At 43.7% G+C, this 19,690-nt stretch overlaps 1 protein-coding gene across 1 annotated transcript in view; it reads right to left on the bottom strand.

Moving 5' to 3' along the window:
- Positions 1–1,619: 1,619 nt before the first annotated feature.
- The window catches only part of LOC147692048 (uncharacterized), a 55,683-nt gene continuing 37,612 nt past the window's right edge, over positions 1,620–19,690 (bottom strand). The window contains exon 2 of the mRNA XM_086938356.1: positions 1,620–2,702. Coding sequence (XP_086794482.1) covers positions 1,827–2,681 — 855 coding nt within the window. The 5' untranslated portion in view covers positions 2,682–2,702 and the 3' untranslated portion in view covers positions 1,620–1,826. The remainder of the gene's footprint in view (positions 2,703–19,690) is intronic.

The raw sequence follows: 19,690 nt of genomic DNA, 5'->3' as shown, positions 1-19,690 counted from the left end.
CGAGTGTGGGAGGAAAGAAGGGGTTAATAAATTAATCGGAGGGAGGGAACACCAGACAAATACTCCCAGAAAGGGCCTGCCTCAGCCAGAAGACGAGCAAATGCTCAGTGCGACGAGCGTGAGGACTGGGCAGGGAGCGCTGCAGCTACGTAGGGTAAAAGCCTGTGCAGCGCGCTGAAACAGAGAAGGAGCCTTCGCGCAACAGAGGATAACCAAGTACCGGCACCTAAGACGCTCAAAGAGCGCAGAACGGGAACTGCGCCACAGGGGCGAACCAACAACACTGCACACGCGGGGGGAAAAGCAGAGCGGGTCAGCGAAAACGCGGTAAACAACTGCATGAAGGCGGCAGAAACAACTCGCAGTAAGCAATTGAAACAGTATAAATTACACTGTAAAAACAAATATTCAGTTAACCATTAAAGAAAAACAATGGGAGCACAAATATAAACCACTTATCTGACAGCGAGCAGCAAGAAAAGAGGATGCTACGCAGTCAAATATGATGTTTTATAGGTTGCTAGGTTATGATTGGTTATGATGTTTTGTTTTTCTTGTATTCCCATTGGCCAGTTTGTTTACCTGGGCCACTGGGAACTGTAGTTTTTCACTTATCTTGGCTGCTGTGATAATAAATGCAAGATAAGAAAGCATATTAGGAGCCTCCGGTCTTGCCATAAAATGTAACAGTGATGCAGGCACTAGAAATGTACGGGACGTCAATGCACCGGAAAGGTAGCAACTCAGGCCATGGAAAGGTGTATTTTGTATTCAAAATGCCCTTCTGAATAGGTGGCAAAGAAACCATGTCTGCAGTGAGGTGCTGTAGACAAATCATTATGTACATTCAATCTTGCACCATTATATTCATGCTGAAGAAGCCTACAGAGATCCTTTTAAGTTCCAAGGCATATATTGTTGGAGTTTGTCCTTTTAGATTTTTTTAAGTAACATAGATGAGAGCCTAGTGCACTTAATACACTTGGGGTGATGCCAACAATTATAGGGAAGGCAGGAAGATTGTATGGTTAAATTAACTGCAAATGCTTTTAAAGGATTTTTAGAATTAGGGTAAGGATTCAATTTAGAAAAATGACAATAAACCCTTTTTGAAATTAAAATAAGCTTAACGATTAAATATTCCTACACTACAAGTACGATTCATAGGAAAATATATAATTACAGTTCACTACAACTATTCTTTAAGGGGCTCATTACAAAGGGCCTGGCATTAGGAGTATTAGTAAGGCACCCAATAAATACTGATATCGCAGGGTTCTGTTTCTCCCATTCTTAATTTTGCCACTCGGAACAGGGGATGATTCAGTTATACCAAATGTTCTCCTCCATTCTGAGTTACAAAAGTTAGAATGGTCAGGCTTTTTTTCCACATCACAAATTCTAGTATATTCACATTTCCCGCAATGGAAGATTACCGAGCAGTGAAAATTCAGCCCAAAGGATTGGATTCCAGCAATTGAAAGCACGGACACAAAAACAAAATTTTAACAGATATCTGATATATATGCTGTGAGGGGGGTATTTCCCAACATGATGAGCTTTCATACAGAATATCCCACATAGCAAACATATTGATAACATGGACTGAGTCATGCCACTATTGAAAAAATATATGCCCCCGTTTATTTATTGACACCTTTGGAAATGTGTATTCCATGTTGAATTAAAGAAGAAAAGATCATTGGACTATTCGGTTTTAGAGCTGTAGACGCCTGCAGCAGTGAAGTGTAAATGCCTCCTTCTGTGCCATGGAGACCTTAGCTAAGCCTTGGGAAATGCCTGGAAGTGTCTAGAACACCTCTCTATCAGACCACGCCTTTGGGATCCCAACAGTAATGCTTGTCGCAGTGCAATGCATCCAACTCCTCCAGATCTTGTAAGGACAGTTCAAAGTCAAAAAGTTGGAAGTTCTCAATGATGCGTTCAGGGTTGGTGGACTTGGGTATCACACCAATCTCCCGTTGCAGGGCCCAGCGCAAGAGGACCTGTGAGGCTGTCCGGTTGCACCTTGCTGCCACTGCCTGCACTTCTTGTCGCTGTATCAGATGCCCACTCCCCAGAGAAGTGTAGGCCTGTAGGTGTATGCCGGCTGACTGGCAGAAGCGCAATAGGTCCCACTGTGCCAGCTCTGGGTGGTACTCCACTTGAAGCACGGCTGGTCGCACCTGGCACACAGCGAGTAACTCCTTCAGGTGTTCCTCAGTGTAGTTGGACACGCCAATGCTACGGAGAAAACCAGCTGAGTTCAGCTTCTCTAAAGCTTCCCAGGATTGGCGCCGGGATTCTGGGTTACGCGGGTCATCACTTTTCCATCCCTGTTTGCCTGGCCAGTGAATCAGGTAAAGGTCTAAGTAGTCTAGGCCCAGGGCTTGCAAGCTACGCCGGGCTGCATCTTCTGCCTCTTCACCATGGTCTCGTGGTGCCAGCTTACTAGTCAGGAAGATGTCCTGACGGGTTAAGCCATGCAGGGGAAGGAGCTCCTTTAAAGCCCGCCCGATGTCTGCCTCATTACCATATACGGCTGCTGTATCAATGGAACGGTAGCCACATCCTAGGGCTGCATCCAATGTGCTGTAGATGGTGCTGTAACCCTGGATGCGGAAAGTGCCCAGTCCAACGAGGGGCATCCGGATGCCATTGTTAAGAGTGACACTCTCCATGACAGGCAGTGAACAGGCCAGCTATAAAGAAAGTAACATTTTAGACAAGTGGGTAAAGCATTAAGAAATACAATATATTTTTTTTTAACACAAGTAGGTCTGATCTAGAGATAGCTGTACTGACTTGCTTGCCTTACGTTTTCTGAAAAATTCATAATAAAAGATATATACATAGTTCAAGAATTCATTCCATCACAAGGTCTTGTTCCAAATACTTCTTTTTGTTCTTCGAAGTCTGATATCACATCAACAGCCAACATGTGTTTCAAGACAAAGACCCTTCTTCAGGGCTATGCTTTTGGAATGAATCCTTCCCAGCGTCTAGCAATACAAAGTAGTCAAATAAACTAATCTTTCCAGTACTCAGTCCAGGGATGCTCCCTCTCATACCAACCCATAAAAAGGTTGGTATAAGAGGGAACAAACCTGCACCCCATCACTGTAACCCTTTGCTGGTGATACAAATCATTTTGGTATAGGAACAAATTGTTATTAGTAGAGTCTCCACCATGTCAAGAGGCATCTGTGGATGTAGAAGAACACGGACTGACTTGGTAATAGAAAGTATCTGATAGCTTTCAGTCCAAATTTGGTGTTCTATACTAGTGTATAAGCTGTTTGCATCCATGGTCACCATATAGAAATCAGGATCCCATGCAATGTCATTTATTTGTTTTAGAAAATCATGTGTGTCTTTATGTATGATGGCAATGTTCTAACAGAGAAAACTAGGAACTGTCAATGTATTCAGAGATATGCTCTGACAGTCCACCAATACCTTCAATAATTGGGCACCCTGGAGGTATGGTGCCACCTTTGTGGATGACTAGCAAAAAATATCTTACGGGTGTATTAGCATTCTCAATCAATAGTTATATTCTTCAGTATCAATTGGCTGCTGATCAATATAGCTTCTCAATTAATTTTTGATCAGAACTTTAGATTTTTACAGCTCTACTACTTCTACCCTGGCAAAGCTGGATCTGGCGGTGTGGCTCAAGGTCATAACCTTTGCAATTCATTATCATAACATTTCTGCCTTTACCGGCTTCTTTGATAATAGTAGACTTGTCACTCCTTAGATCATACAGTGCTTTCAGCTCATATTAATTTAAATTGGAATTGTTAAACAGTCATTTTATGCCTATTAAAGTTATTGATAACAAGGTTCTGAAAAACATTAATTAGATTATCAACCTTAGTTGAAGGAATAAAATTAGATCTGGGCTTCAAGGAACTAGATTCATAACGTCAGTGTCAATTTACGATTGTAACGCCAAATCCTTAATATTACATTCCTGTTTATCTTCCAAAAACTCCTAATTACTGCAATGTTAAACAGATGATTGATTGAAATAGGACTAACATCTTTTTCAATAGGTACATCCTCTTTTTTTTTTTTTTTAGGTTTTTCAAGAAAGTTTTTGTTAAGTTGAGTTGACAAATTTCACCAGATTCACCTTAGCCAAGAGATCATTATATCTGTTAGAAGGAGCAAAACGTAATCCCCAATTTAGAGCAGATTTGTTTTGTTTTGGTCAGTATTCTATCAGAAAGATTCACAAGTATGCTCTCTATTTTTTGGTTTTTCTTATTTTCTGGGCCCTGGTCCGGACTCCTCCTTTTTCCTTGTTTTCTATGTTGGTTTCCTGATCTTCCCCCTTCTGTCCTCTAGTTCTTTAAGTTTCTCTTTCTAGATACCTCCCTTCCGTTTGGATTTGAAGCATCCTTTACCATCGGAGTTCCCTTAAAAAAAGAGGATGATCTAGATTTATTGGGTTGCCTGGACGTAGATGGGTTCGCCATATTTGATTCACTGCTACTAAGTACTACTCTAGAAGCACTACATACACAAGAGACCCACCTCAGCCGATGGGATGGTCTTCACTGTGAGTGACAGCATTTTGATCTTGCACATAGGTCAATCTCAGCTTTAATTTCTACTGCCATTTAATTTTTTTTATGTATTTCTGCTCTGGGTCATTCTAACTTACCCTTTCTTTTAGTGCAAAACAGATGCACACTACCTTAATATGTTGGCATTTTTTTATTAACATTTTATTTATTTTACACATAAAGGGCCTCATTACGATGAGACTTAGAATGCCCTTCTGAGTCAGACCGTGAGTTTCACTTCTGACCGGCGCATTCCAATGGACAGTGGAAAGTGGAAAGTGAAACTGGACGGTCATTCTAGCTGGATTCCGACAGGCTCAAGGGGCCAGTCGGAGGCCTGACCATAATTCCAATGGACGGCGTTTCTGCCGTCGGGATTACGATACTGATTTCATACAGGCTTTCTATGTCGGGCTTCCCGACATGGAAGGTCTGTCAGAAAGCGACTTTAGGGGCCTCTAGCAGGGCTCTCTATTCTCTGCAGCCTCTGGTTGGGGGCGGAGGGGTGTTAATCCGTGCACCGTGTGGCAAGCACCTTGAGGTGCCTGCCACACGGTGCAGGGATGAACAGATTTTCACATTTCTCTATGAGAGCTAGTACTAAGGCCGGTTTACAACCGCACATTTCTACAAAAACGTAATCAATTAAAAAAAACACAATAGGCCTACCAATATTTGTTCAATAGCTCAATGTTACTATCAGGCACTAACGTGACGATTTACGTAAAACAGAAGTAGGACCATAAGCAAAACTTTTTTGTTTTTTTTTTACATATGAAAAAAATGTAACCTTACACCTTAAACATTCCAAAATAGTGAGCATGAAATAGCTGGAGAAGGAAATGTAGGGACATAAAATAGATATACAAAATGAGACTGGAATTAGATCATGTGAACGCGGATTAGGTGTGTTTACAGCATTTTCCCAAAAATAAAGGCAATTTGGCTGGAACCTTAGAACTGGAAGGAGGGAGTTTCCGAAGATGGTTGCACCACCAGAGAAGGTCTATTTCACCATGAACAGGGACACTGGAATTATGCAATAGTGTGACTGCGGTATTATTTGCTTAATTATAGATTTGCTGCATTTGATACATTAACCATCATCTGCTGCATATTCTGCAGGTTTTAACGAAAAAATGTGTTTCTAGCTGAAATGGTTCAAAAGTACTAAAATGCAGTGACACTTGTTGTTGCAGAGTGGAAGGCCCATTACAAATATTGACTGGTCACCTTTCTGTTATTAATGGGTGTTAAATTGGTACTAAGGAGGCACAACCAATACCCAGACAGTGTAAAAATTACTCATCATCATCATCATCATGGTTTATTGTTCGATTAATTAAAATCTTTACAATGTATACAGATAATAAAAGCAATGCTGCAACAAATTTTAATATACGAGTTAAAAAATGTTGTAGAGTTTAAAAATTGTCTGTCAATTGTCTTTACGGTTGTCACGGTCCTTTGGCCACAGCGTGTTTAGTCTATTGGTATCGGTTTAATCATTATGTGTTCATTGAGGCTGTTCCTTTTCTAGTATCAGCTTTGTTGCCATGGACATGAATTTGATTCCCCGGCATGAGAGTATGGGGGAGGCGCCGCTTAGCCACCGTATGACCGCCTGTCTGCATGTGCGGATATTCAGTGTGTTGAAGATTGTCCGCAAATGTCTCCTTCTTAAGACTTGCAGCGCAGGGCATACACATAATATGTGCGGCACTGTTTCGTTCTTGTATCCGCATAGTCTGCAGTTTGCACTTTCTGTTTTTCGTTTCCAAGAGGGCATTAGATCTTTTGTAAAGTGCATCCCCAGACGGTACGCTATTAGAGTTTTTTTAGGTGTTGACTGAAGTGTTGGGCTAAGTAAACCTGCGGTTTTTGGTTGGAATAGGTGTTTAGTACTGTCCAGGCATGTCTTCGTTTACTTAGGGTTTTGTTGTCTTTGAGCACAGAGATCTTTTTTGCCGAACCATTTGCTATTTTTCAAAACTGCCTGTGGTCAATGTTTTTTTTCCACGTTTCGTGTAGTCCAAGTGTTGACAAACTCTGGTTCAGGAATTCCCCCTAGTGGGTGATGTTCAGCTTGTCTAATGAAAAATGTATTTCTTCCCAGCACATGCTGTCCAAGGAGTCCCTGGGTGCGTGTCGGATCTTGTGGCAAAATTTTACAAATGTGGAGTTTGACCGAATGTCTTGATTTTGTAAGCCGAATTCTAGTCTAACTTGGTCTGCCGATGCTGCTTTTGGCAACCCAAACACCACTTTGTATATTTTGTTTTGAAGGCTGTTTAATGTTGCTGATTCGCTCCCAAGCCATCCAATTAGTCCATAAAACAAGGTCGGGATTATTTGGGCGGCCATGACTTTTAGTAGGTGGGAGTAGTTTGGACCGTCCACTGTCTTTTGCAGTTGTTTAAATGCGTATATTAGCGATTGCGCTTTTCCTCTTAGCACTTGAATGTACTTCTTTTTTGTGTTACCGCACTCAATGGTCATCCCCAGGTATTTATACGAGTCCTGTTCTTCGAGGAGAGAGTTGTTAATTGTCCATGTGTATTTCAGTTTCTTACACTCCGTGATTCGAAGCACTTTGGTTTTGTTTTTGTTCAGCTCCAGATTTTCCTCGGTTAAGTACGAAACCAGCGTGTTCACTAGGCGTTGCAGTCCGACTGGTGTTTTACTTAGTAAAACTATATCGTCGGCGTACTGCATTATTGGTACAGGAATGTTGCCTAGTTTCGGTGCGTGGCTTTCTATTACGTCTATTTTTCTTCCAATGTCGGCAAGGTATAGGATGAAGAGACTGGGTGCAAGGACGCAGCCTTGTTTTAGTCCGTCCTGTGTTTTAATTTTGTTGGTAAGGGTGCTACCGTTCCCTTGTTTGACCTTGGCCCATGTCTCACTGTATAGTATTGACATTGCCTTTATTAGGTATTCCGGCGTGCCCCACTCTCTTAGTTTCCTCCACAGCCTGGGCCTGCTTACATGGTCGAATGCTGATTTTATCTCAACGAAGCAAGCATATAGATGTTGTTTTCTTTTTTTGGCGTTGTCGGATAGTGAGCACAGGGTAGCCAGGTTGGCAGTTGTCCCCATACCCACTCTGAATCCGATTTGAAACTTGGGTATTATTTTTGTTGAGGTTTCCCAATCCTGCAGCTCTTTCAGCAGGATTGAGGTGTACATCTTTGCTTCTACGTCTATTAATGAAATTAGATGATAGTTTCCAGGCTCTTTCCGGTCCCCTTTCTTATAGATTGGGTGGATGATGTTTCCTCTCCAAGTTTTCGGAATAGTTCCTTTTTTTAGGATGCCATTAAATAGTATGGTTAAGGGGTCAGCCCAGAAGTCCGTGTCTGTTTTATAGACTGCGGTTGGAATTCCATTTGGCCCCGGGGCCCCTTCTGATCTTAACTTCTGAATTAGCCTTTTTACTTGGGCATGTGTGATCCTTGGTTCTTCCTGGATAAAGTTTGATTCTGTGATGACACTATCGGGTCGGTTTGTACTCCCTCTCCCTTGTTCTTTTTTTTCGATTCTTTTAGTGTCCTTTGTTAGGTACAGATTCTCCACGTAGGTCTCCCATTTCGTGTTGCTAATCCCGGGATCCTGTTGTAGTGTCTGTCCCAGGTTTAGTTCATTAATAATTACCCAGAACTCTCTGGAAGATGATTTTTTTTGTTGAAATCAGTAGCCTTGTCCATACCAGTTCTTTATGTTGACATTTTGCCGCCCATAGTTTTTTTTCGGTAATCCTTTCTCATTTTTCTGAGATCTGCTCTGTTTGTGTGTTGGCTCTTTGCTGCCATTCGCTGGGCCCTTGCTAGTTTTTTTTTTCTTGATTTAGTTCCTTATTGAACCAGGGCGCTGGTTTTCTTGTTTGGTTTCTGTTACCTCTTGATTGAGCTGAGTGGTTTTCAATTAAAACCTCCAGCAGATTTTCCCAGATTTTTATTGGATCACCATTGTCAAGGCTCCCATGTTCCAGCATGAAATTGGAGGCCGTAGTCATGATTTCTTTTGTGTCCTTGTCCCTCCATTTTATTTTTCGTAGATTGAATTTTTCTGTTTCTTGGTTTAGTGATCTCGTTCTCTCCACTGTGGGTGCAATAATGTCCAACCTGAGGATTTGCGGGGTAATGGTCACTTTCCAGACGCTGGACTATTGTGTATTCCGCGATTGAGTTTGTAAGGTTCTTTGTTACTAGTGTGAAGTCCAGTGCTGATTTCACGTTGCTACTCACATAGGTGATGCACGGTTGTGTCAGACCTTCCTTTTTATTATTGTTAGGCCCATTTTTTCTATTTTCCTCTGATTAGTTTGAGTGTCCGCTACTACTGACCTGTTGTCTCTGTTTGTTCTACTCGTTTTGGTGTTGAGTAAATTTTGATTGAAATCTCCTGAGAAAATCATAGAGCATGGTTTGTTGGTTTTTTGTAAGGTTTTGACTAGGGTTAGCAATGTTTCCGTTTTTTCCTTTTTTGTTTTCTGATCTGGATGTATGTAAATATTTAGTATTAGCAGTTGTTGCCGGGGCTGTATAGTGATTTTTATAGCTTGAACCCAGTTTAGTCCGACATCCATTATTTCTTGGGTCCAATTATATTTCTGAGTGATGAGGATTGATAAACCTCCCCGTGGATGACCATATTTTGCATGTTTTTCTGCTAGTATGCGGTGGTCCGTGAAACCTGGAATTCCTAGTTGTGTTAAGTTCCATGTTTCTTGTAAAAGTATTATGTCCGACTTGTCAAAAAATGTTAGAGTTTCATGGTCCTGCTCCATGGAATTAAATCTGTGCACATTCCAAGAGCATAGTTTGATTTGCTCCCTTGTTATCTTGTCATTTTGTCTACAGGTTACTTGTTTTCTGTTTCTGAGTGCGGTTGTTTTGTCGGTTCTAGGAGCCCTTTTTGCTTAGTACGGTTGGGATCCAAGACCAGTCTTGTTTACCACCTTGGTACCGGTATGTAGGTGACTGACTTTTCAATCTGTCTTTTGTGTCTGTTCCTTTTTCTGGGGAGGTTGCTCTGGCTGCCTGTAAACATGATTTAGTTTGGGGCCTTTTGGGCTCCTTGTCCTTTTGATAATCAGAACCGTTATGTAGTGGATAAGGATATTTCGGTTGCTTGTGTTGAAGTATTTTAATTCCCAGTTCTCAAATATTTCTTTGTGTGCGTAGATTTGTGCTGCTAACTCTTTCGATTTCCAAGTGGTAACTGAGTTTTCTGTTCCTGGCCTTGCCCTATTTTGATGGAACTCTACTGCTTCCAGGTCCTGTGAAACAATTCCCTTAAGGGCTGGTATTTCCTTAAGCAATTTTAAGATGTTTCCTCTGTTGAGGGTATCATGTTTTCCCTGTTTCAAATTGTGGCATAAATCTTACTACTGGATCGATTTCCTCTGATGTTGATCTCAAGTTGTCTGATTGAGAATTTGTGGTGTTTTTTTTTTTGTATTTGAAAGCCCTAAGTTAGCGTCACTTTCGGTTTCGTGGCCGATTAGTGGCTCCCTACTAATTTTTTTTCGCTTCATAAATCTAATTCCTGTAGACTGAGCTAATTCCACAGGTTCAGCAGATCTTGTTTTATTATGACACTCCTGCCTGTTGCGTTAGGCGTAATTTTTAAAGCTCTCTGTTCGTGGTCGTATTGTAAGTTTTTTTGTTCTCTTGTGACCGTGCTTACATTTTTGTCCAGTTTACTCATTTCCTCCACCTCTTTTGTTTCGGATACGAACAAAATGGGGTGTAAGTTACTAGTGAGGGTGTAAATGTCCTTATCTTTAGCCCCAGCATTTGGACCGTGGTCAGCATTTGAACTTTTTCGAGGAGTTTCTTTGGTGTTACGTCTGGGTTTTGTTTTGTCTTCGGTTGGTTGTTTGGTTTTTGTTAGCCCGTTGCTAGCGATGGCTTGGCTGTCTTTGTCTTTATCCCCACAATGTGGACCGTAGTCAACATAAGATCTTGTTCGGGGAGATTCTTTGATGTTACGACTGGGTTTGATTTTGTCATCGCTTGATTGTTTGGGTCTTGTTGGCCCGTTGGGGGTGTTTGGTTCTGTTTTATGTATTTCTTCCGTCTGTACAGAATTCTCAAAAAGAAAAACTTACCCTCTCCAGGTTTTGTTGATCCTGAGTACTGTCCATGTTTCTACGCCTGTATTTATGTTCGTCAGGATCTTGGCTTAGACTCTTTCTGAACATTGGAAAGATCTGGTCCGGATCACAGATAGGTTTTTTGTTTTGTTTGGGCCGGGCCTTCCTTGCTCTTTTTCTTTGACGTTTTGTTAGTTTGTCCTTGTGTTCGGTCAGAAGGGTGGGCAAGCCTTCGTTAACTTGCTCTTCTTGGCTTTCCAACAGCCCTTTCTCTTGGCCGTTAACATTTTTCTTCTCTACCGTGTTAAGGGGTTGATCCTGTGTTCTTCTTCTGGATTGACCGTTTGAAGTTCTTTCCTGGTTTGTGGAGTTCGTTTGTTCCCAGTTTTTGTTTAGTTCGCCACTAGATTTGACTACACCCAGTATATCGGTTAGAATCTCTGGAAGGGTGGCCAGTTTTTCGATTATACTGCCACAATTGCATCCACTAGGTTTTGTTTGATTTTTTGGTTGAGGTCCGATACCTGAGTTTGTGCGGTTCCTACTTTTGTTTACGATGCTAACCCCATTTTCCTTATTCGGTAGTGAGGTTAATATTGTGTCAACTTTAGAGCTTATTTTGGAAATGTGCTCAGCGATAATGTTTATCAGATCTATTTGTACTTCCATTTTGTGTGATTGGAAGTTTAATGCCTTTATTGCCTGGTCCAGTGTGCTTATTAGGGATTTCCCCCAGTTTTGACTGTGCTGCGGTTCGGCTCGATTTCCTATAATCTCACTGGACTGTTCGATCCTGCTTGTCGATGAAATTAGAATATGATCCGTCTGGACGTGGTTTGTAACTTCGTTACTGGCAGTACTGATTTCATCAATCAAAATTATTCGGCTTATGTCGTGGGTTTTTGTGTTTCGTGGTGTGGAGGCCTTCTGTTCACGTGTGCTTCCCTTTGTGGCGGGGGATACGGTTGTCGGTTGTTCAAAGTCTAATGATCTTTTTGTTTTTTTCTTATTTGTATAGGTCGGCTTTGGTGTTTGTTTTGATGAAGCGGGCTTTTCAGACTCTTTCTCCCGGATGAGTTTCTGGCTTGGTATTCCTCCCATGTCCGCTCCTTCTGCTGGGTTCTTGTTGGTGTGGTCTTTATGGCTTGTATTTTGTAAGCTTGATTTGGCGAAAAGGTTTTCTAGCGATTCTTGTTCTTGCGTTGTTCACAAGTACGTTTTGGAGTTCTTTTAGGCCTTTATTTCTTGAACATGTGAGCTAGTTGTAGGTTTGTAGTCGCCTTGTTGATTGAGGTCCGTTTTCTCAGAAGGACTGAAAGCGTTGTGTACTTGAACCTGGAATGTTTCTGTCTGTTTTTTCATGATATTGTTTTTCCCTGTGTTTACGGGATTACCTTGCAAGTTTTCTTGTGTACTTTGATTTGTTAGCGCTCTTTCATTATTTGGACCCCTTAATGCTGTAAACGATTTAGTTGGCTCTGGAAGTATTGGGCTCGGGAGATTTTGCGACTCTGCCGTAGCAGAGAAGATTGCTGAAACTGGATCTTTCAAGAAGAAAAATGTGTTAATTTTTTGCTGCCCTTGCTTGCGTGTCGCTGAACCAGGGTTCTCCGGTATTTCCACCAACTTTCCCGGGTCTTGCCTCTCTTACTCTTCGTCTGATGGCGAAGTTAAGGACTCATTGAGGGTTGTTTTCGCGTTAAGATTTTTTTTTGCTTTTTGCTGGGATTAGTTTGCCTTTTAGTGCCGGATCTAATTTTATTTCCTGATTGCCGCGGTCCTAACCTGTCGGACCGCTTGTTGCTGGACTTGATTCTTGAAGTCGGAGTCCTTACCTCCCTTGGTCGACTGTGTATTTGATGAGAGCCGATGCTCTTCCAGCGCTCACACCTGGCCACCCGACCGCTTGAGCGTGCTTGGCTGGATCCTGATCTCGGTTCCTTGCTCCTCTTTGCCGGTTTTGTCGGTTTTAGTCGGTGTCTACTTTGTGAGGGATTTAGTACGCTCTTAAGTGGTCTTAGGTGGACTTAAGTGCTCAAATTGCTTCTCTTATCTGTGGCTCGTGGCTGGTCCTCAGTCTGTATCCCTGTGATCGACAGGAATTGTTTATGCCCAAAGCTACCCTAACTTGACCCCTCGGAACTTGATGGCTCTCCCTCTTCCTTCCTTGGCAAGTGGGTGTGTTGGTGTCTGGTGGGTATCCGGTGGGTCGGTGGGACGGTAGGACGGTGGGTGCGATAGGTGTGCTGTGAGGGGCACTGTTGTAGCTGTCGTACAGCACTCGGTGATCGCACGCTCCCACACTCCCCTTCCTCTCCCCCTCCTCTCCTCCTTCCCTCGCTCCTCTGCTTGCTGCCCCACCTCTGTCGTCGTTTGGTGGCCAGAAGTGGCTGGGTTTAGAGGAAAGTTCTTAATAAGAGTGGTTTTGTTGCCTGTTTTTTTGTTGTTGTTGTTGTTTGCTTCTTCCTGCGCCGGGCTGCCCAGGGCACAGGGCTGCCTAGTGCTCTACTCTTATGCCTTTTTCTACAGTTTTCTGCCGTTGTCGTTGGAGGGTCGCGAGTGGCATGGTTTGGTTGGCAGGAGCGGGCGGCGTTGTTGTCGCAGCGCTACTGCAGCGCTCACACCGCCCACCTGCTCACTCGCTTCCCCCTTCTGTCTGCCCGCCCTGCAGATAAGTATTTCGTCCCGGCTCACGGGCACACAGGGATTGTGGCACCGGCGGCGGGTGGGGGGGGGCAGAGCGGCGCTGGTTTCACAGCGTTACCGAAGCGCTCACACTGCCCGCCTGCCCGCTCGCTTCCCCTGTCAGCCCGTCTACCTGCCGGTCCCCCTGTATCTCCTTACCGGCTGAGTTCTGGCTAAGTCCCGATCCGGTCCGGGTCTTGCCTCCGGTCCGTGACTTTCAGCTTACGGGGGCGGGCAGCAGGGCTCTCAGCACCGAGGATGGCTGCTCGTCGGTGCGTTCACGGTTGGGGTCAGAGGTCGCGGTCGCTTGGTCCGCAGCGCGAAAGCTGAAACAAACTTCACATGATTAGTTGAACGTTTCTCATTTCGTTCATGATAGCTTCATGAACGAAATGAGAAACGTTCAACTAATCATGTGCACAGTGGACGTGTGTTCACTCTACACCTCCATCCCTCATGATGGAGGAATTGAAGCCATCGAACAAGTATTAGCTTCATCCGATTTGGATCCGGATTTAAAAGTGTTTTTGATGCAACTCACTATTTTCACCCTCTATCACAGCTATTTCACGGAGCTGGACAAATGGATATTGCAATTGAATGGCACGGCCATGGGAAATTCGGCAGCTCCTTGCTACGCCAACATTTACATGAAACAATTTGAGGAGTCACACATTTTATGCCAAAACAGCTGGCGGGAACATGGAAAACTATACCTTCGTTACATAGACGATATTTTTAAACTATGGGATGGAACCATAGATACCCTCATCACCTTCCTTGGAACTTGGAATAACATCAACCAGAGAATCCAATTCACCTGGGAATACAGTGACAAATGTGTCCATTATCTGGACGTTGAAATACACAGAGGATTGGAAGATTGGTCTACCTCAATCTTCCGTAAACCCACGGATAGAAACTCCACCTTACATTACAAAAGCTTCCACCGCGTTGGCTTAAAGAACAACTTACCTTATGCCCAACTCCTCCGAGTCAAACGCATTGTCTCCAATAAAGAAGAAAGTAAGAAAGAGATCATGATCACATTGGATCGATTAAAGGCACGGGGATACCCTACCCCCATACTTGACCTGGCAGTTGAGAAATGTGAGAAGAGTATTAGGACTGCTTTACTGCAACCCAAACCCAAGAAACATTCTGACCGCATGGTTGTGGTCTCCAAATACTCCAAGACATCTAATCGCTTTCAACATATCATTCGCAAACACTGGCCCATGTTGACCATGGAACCTGACTTCAAGGGACTGTTTAACCAACCTCCCATGTTTGCTTTCACCAGAGGCAGGAATTTGAAAGAAATCTTAAGCCAACCCAGTAAACTTGACACACAGATCACCTACATGGGTTTAAAACCTTGTTTCAACTGCAGTAACTGCAACAATTGTATTCTTGGTAACACCACAAATCACCCGATGAAAGGACATCCGATCAAACTTCGGGTGAATGCAACCTGCAACAGTAGCAATGTCATCTATTTATTGAAATGTCCCTGCGGCAAATGTTACATCGGCCACACTGAAAGAAAGATCTGTGTCAGGATCTTAGAACATAAGAGTAACATTCGTACCCAAAACCTCAAATCCACTGTAGCTACTCATTTCCTTGAGAACAGACACACTGTGGCACAGTTAAAATACCAAATATTGGAGCAAGTCAAAGTTACTTCCAACAACAAGAACACCCTATTAAAAAGAGAGAACTTTTGGATCCGTTTCATGTCCACGATGGTGCCCAATGGGCTCAATGACCGCATGGAATTTCTTTGCTACCTGTAACCATTATCATGATTTTCCTTTCTCATTCTTTCATGTATCTTGCCTTCACTACTTTTTTCATTACCATGTTTTGAAAACGTTTGTCTCTCTGTTTCCTTCTGCATGAACTTTGCCTCCTTTTGACCCACTCCAATATGGCGAACCATTACTCGGCTTACTCACCCTCCACTCTTTCTATGAGCATTTACCTTTTAGTCCTCTTTCCATGTCTACTCTCGCTGGACGCTTTTAACCCTGTCGACCAGCGGTTCACTTGGTTGATCTTTTCCCGCTCGGAACTCCGCGGAGTTTGAGTGTAGTCACGCTGATGTAAGTACCCTACCTGGGGACGCTTTTTGAATCCGTTATCTGTGCATGTTTTACCTCGTCTTTGCCCTCACTTCCGTCACGCCACCGTCATTTTAATGTGTAAACGCTCCTACTCATTTTTCATTTTTCTGTTACCGCTTGTATATCACGGAACTTTGTTTCTGTCTCACGATGGCTGCATACACTGGGTGATTCCGGGCTAACTCGCGATACAGCTGATTTCATTGACTCTACCCGCACTTCTCTCTTCTGCTCATTCCTTATGATCTTATGTTGATTTTTGTCCTGTTTATCATGTTAATTTAAAAATGCTTACAGATTTAGCATGTTACTAGCAGCCCATCCCGACCTTCTCTGGGAGCAATCAGGCTTCCCTGACCCCGGCCCGCCCCGACATTGTCCAGAAGCCCGGGCCCCGCCCGGCCCGTCCCCCACCTGCCCCGACCCCCACCTGCCCCGACATTGTCCGTGGGTCCCCTTACCTCAGCCGCCGTTCCTCAGTTTACCGGTCCGCCGCCCCTCGCTCCTCACTGCCGCTGGGCACCGCTCCTCCCGCCTGTCCGCTGCTCGTCACCTCACCGCTCCTCCCGCCTGTCCGCTGCTTGTCACCTCACCGCCGCTGGTCACCGCTCCTCCGGCCTGTCCGCTGCTCCTCACGTCACTGCTCCTCCCCCGCGCCATGACCGCCGCTTCTCGTCACGCTCCTGGACGCCGCTCCTCCCCGCGCTCCTGACGTGAGCACGCACTTGGCGGCCGGTGCTACTTCGGAGGGACAACTTTTTTTTTTAATGTACATTTTTTAAATAACTTTTTAAAATTTTATTTATATAGCCTATAACCATCTGCACACCCTGACGATTACAACGGTGTATCAGGTGTGCGGATTGGCGCTGTCGTTCCCGAGTTTACCCGCCTCAAAGCCTCAAAGTTCTTCCTTTATTATAGTAGTATAGATTAGCCGTTTGTCACAGGAACAGTTAGTGAGTGATTTTTTCTGATTTTCTTGTAGAGTAATCCCCTGACGAAGGGCGGAGCCCGAAATGCATCGGGATGTGTGATTTATTTGTTACAACATGTCAATGACCAAGACATTCTATGAACTCAGTTAATTCAATGATTTAAATGAAAGTATGCACTGAATACCAACCTAATAAATCTTGAAAGATGGATGAATAATTTTGTCGCTGTCGCATGAACTTTTGATCAATCTTCATGTTATGGAATAAGACCTGTTGGTCCCCCCTTGTTGTGCTCAGAGGTGCTCTCTCCCCAGAAGGGGGAGCTTTGTATTAGTTCCTTTGGATGTTTCACTGCCAGGCCAGACAGTGATTTCCTCTTGGCAGCACACTACACTCCTTTACAACCCTTTACCTTTGGACAATCAGCTGTGCGAGTTCCCTCCCACTTCAGTTAAACAGACTTTTCACCAATATTCACAGCCCTTTAAGACCTTACCTATACACTAACTACTCACCTGCAGTGACTGTCCCGTGATTACTACTCCGTATGCAGACTAACTACCTTGAGAAAACTCACCTTTGGTGATTGCAACGAGACCATTCATTTACATGGTTGCTACTTTGTGACTTTTCATTTAGAGTGACTACTCAGTGATGGATGGATGTCACTACTTCATTGACTGACAAATCGGGAGTAATTGCATAAGAAGTATCATTACATAGTATTTTCATAGGTAAGTGTAAACATTTTTTCAATGTTTAATAATATGTGTTTGGTTGTGCACTCACAAACACCCATGTGCTATTTATATTTCTTTGCAAATTAATAAAATCTTTTTCAAATCCTCACACACACTTTTTTCAAAACAATATCCTTTCAGGCCTAGACAGCCACATAACTTAAGCAAGAAAGGAAGGAAGAAACTATGGGTAGTTCCCAAGTTTAGGTGGTGTGTAGTTGCTATTGAGAGCATCCTACAACACAAGTGATGCTTTGAATCTGCTCACCTCAAATGTCAGTTTTAGCAGCAACGTTTTAGGCATAGGATTAGTGTAGTGCCAGCCACGCCAAGCTAGTAAGGGGCAAAGTCTTTTGCCACTTGTACAGCAATATTTCAGAATTGTATTAGCTAGTGCCATCCATGCTGAGCTGAAAAATGACAAAAGCTTTTTCCAGGCATATCACAGCTTTGGATTGGTAAAATACTCCATGGTAAAAGGTTTTGGTAATTTTTCAGCTCTGCACGGACAGCACTAGCTACACTCATGGCCTCTTTGACGCTTTTGAAGTCTACGGACGAGCACTGCCATCAGTTGGTAACGGTCACAATTTAACACACATATGCTTTTATATTGTTAAATCAATGGAAGGATAATCCTACCAACAGTATTAACCCATTTGAATGGTTTTAATGAACTATCCAATAAAGGTTTATAAATGAAAAAAACTACCTTCATCTGACCTCCCACTTATATATTGAAAACCTGTGACATCACTCAAAGTGGCTTACATGACCTCATCTGTACAGAAAAATGCCCTCTGACATCTTTAAAAAATATGTATTCTTTATTGATTTTCACAGGATTTGAACACTGTATCATGACTGAGAGTAGCAGCATTCATACAATGTTATAATACCAATAATAGATACCTTATAAACGATATCCCCACCTCTCCCCACCCCTCATAGCTGCTCATATTTTAGGACAAAGACTTCAGTTGTCACTAATGTCAATCCCTAGAGTTCACGTATCTATATGTTCGGCCTTTTGCCCATTCTACTGAGGTCCTTCAAAAAGACACTTTCTTCCAGTCTAACAAGTCTTCAATCATCCTTCCTTACTCACAGCATTTATCTATGTCCTATACTCCTGAGTCACTTTCAACAACTGCTGTGTCCTGTAGGTTAGACGACATCTGTGCCCAGGCTGCCAAGTCATACCCCAGATGTTCATCCCTCCTCACATGCTGCAATCTGACTTCTTCTGCCACCGCTCATTCAGACATGTCACACAGCCAATCAGCTCAATCGGGAACTTACGGTCTCTTCCACTTCATAGCAATTTGCCGCTTTACAAGCAGTAAAACCCAGCATCAAGTACTTACTGCTACATTTCTTTAGCGACAGGTACAAAACCAGTCCTAATAGTATCGCCCGTGGGGTGTGTTTGGCCTCCCAACCCCATTTAATCTTTGCAACACAACTTCCCAGGAAAGCTCCATCAAAGGGCAACTCCACACCACATGCCCGAAGTCCACGGCAGGGCACACCAGTCTGCAAGCGTGGCATATATTCTATGTAAAGTCTTGGGTGTGTGATACACCTGATGTGTTTAATTATATTGCATTAGTTTAAAGCACTCGTTGGAGCTCACTATGCGAGGGTTTCACCCAGCATCTCTTCCCAGACGCCAGGAATCCTGCATCTATGCCCCCAGAGTTAGGCCTCTTATTAAGGAAACATTATGATAGTAATACTTTAAGAAAGTTTAGGACTAGTTGTTTGCACTGTTCCCCTCAGCCTTTGCTTTGTCGGGAAGGGCCATTTTCTTGCTATAAATGCAAATTCTCTAGCTCCAGTGGAAAAGCAACCCTGCCCCAGCGCTGTGTGCTGTCCCTGCGCTGCCTCCTGCCCCTGCGCTGCCTGCACCAGAACCACTGCCAGGACCACAAATGGAGGCTGCAGCACAACCATGCAGTGGACATTCAAAGCGGGTGCACTGCCAATGCACCGCAGGTTGTACAATTTCCAGTGCTAGAACCCCTAGGTCACCCGACGGTACACTGCCAAGGAACTCCGAATGTCGAAACAGCTGTATTTCATCCTCCCCGTAATCTACCCAAGGACCATTCACCTGCCAACACTGCCACTTCCCCGTGACACAACTTACGAAAGATCCCACACCTCTCTGGCCCACAAGATCAAGACCACTCCGGGACACCATCACCACCCTCTCCATGGACAATGCCTTCGGCCCAGAAACATGGCTCAACCCATCCTCGAACCCCGACATCACCACTGCCACACCTGAAGGCTACAAGATGATACACTGTGATCGCACCAACAAACAAGGCATAGGCATCGCCATCATCTTCAAGGAAACCATCAGATGCACCATCACGAATGATGATCCCACACATCTCATGGAACACCTCAACTTCCTACTACAGACTGATTCAAAGTCCACAATAAGAGGCATCCTCGCCTACAGACCAGAGACCCTGAGCAACATTCTTCGACACCATGCCCAACCTCATCG

Source organism: Lissotriton vulgaris, chromosome 9 (genome assembly GCF_964263255.1).
Source record: "Lissotriton vulgaris chromosome 9, aLisVul1.2, whole genome shotgun sequence".
Taxonomy (NCBI): Eukaryota; Metazoa; Chordata; class Amphibia; order Caudata; family Salamandridae; genus Lissotriton; species Lissotriton vulgaris.
This window is presented reverse-complemented; position numbering and strand designations above follow the sequence as displayed.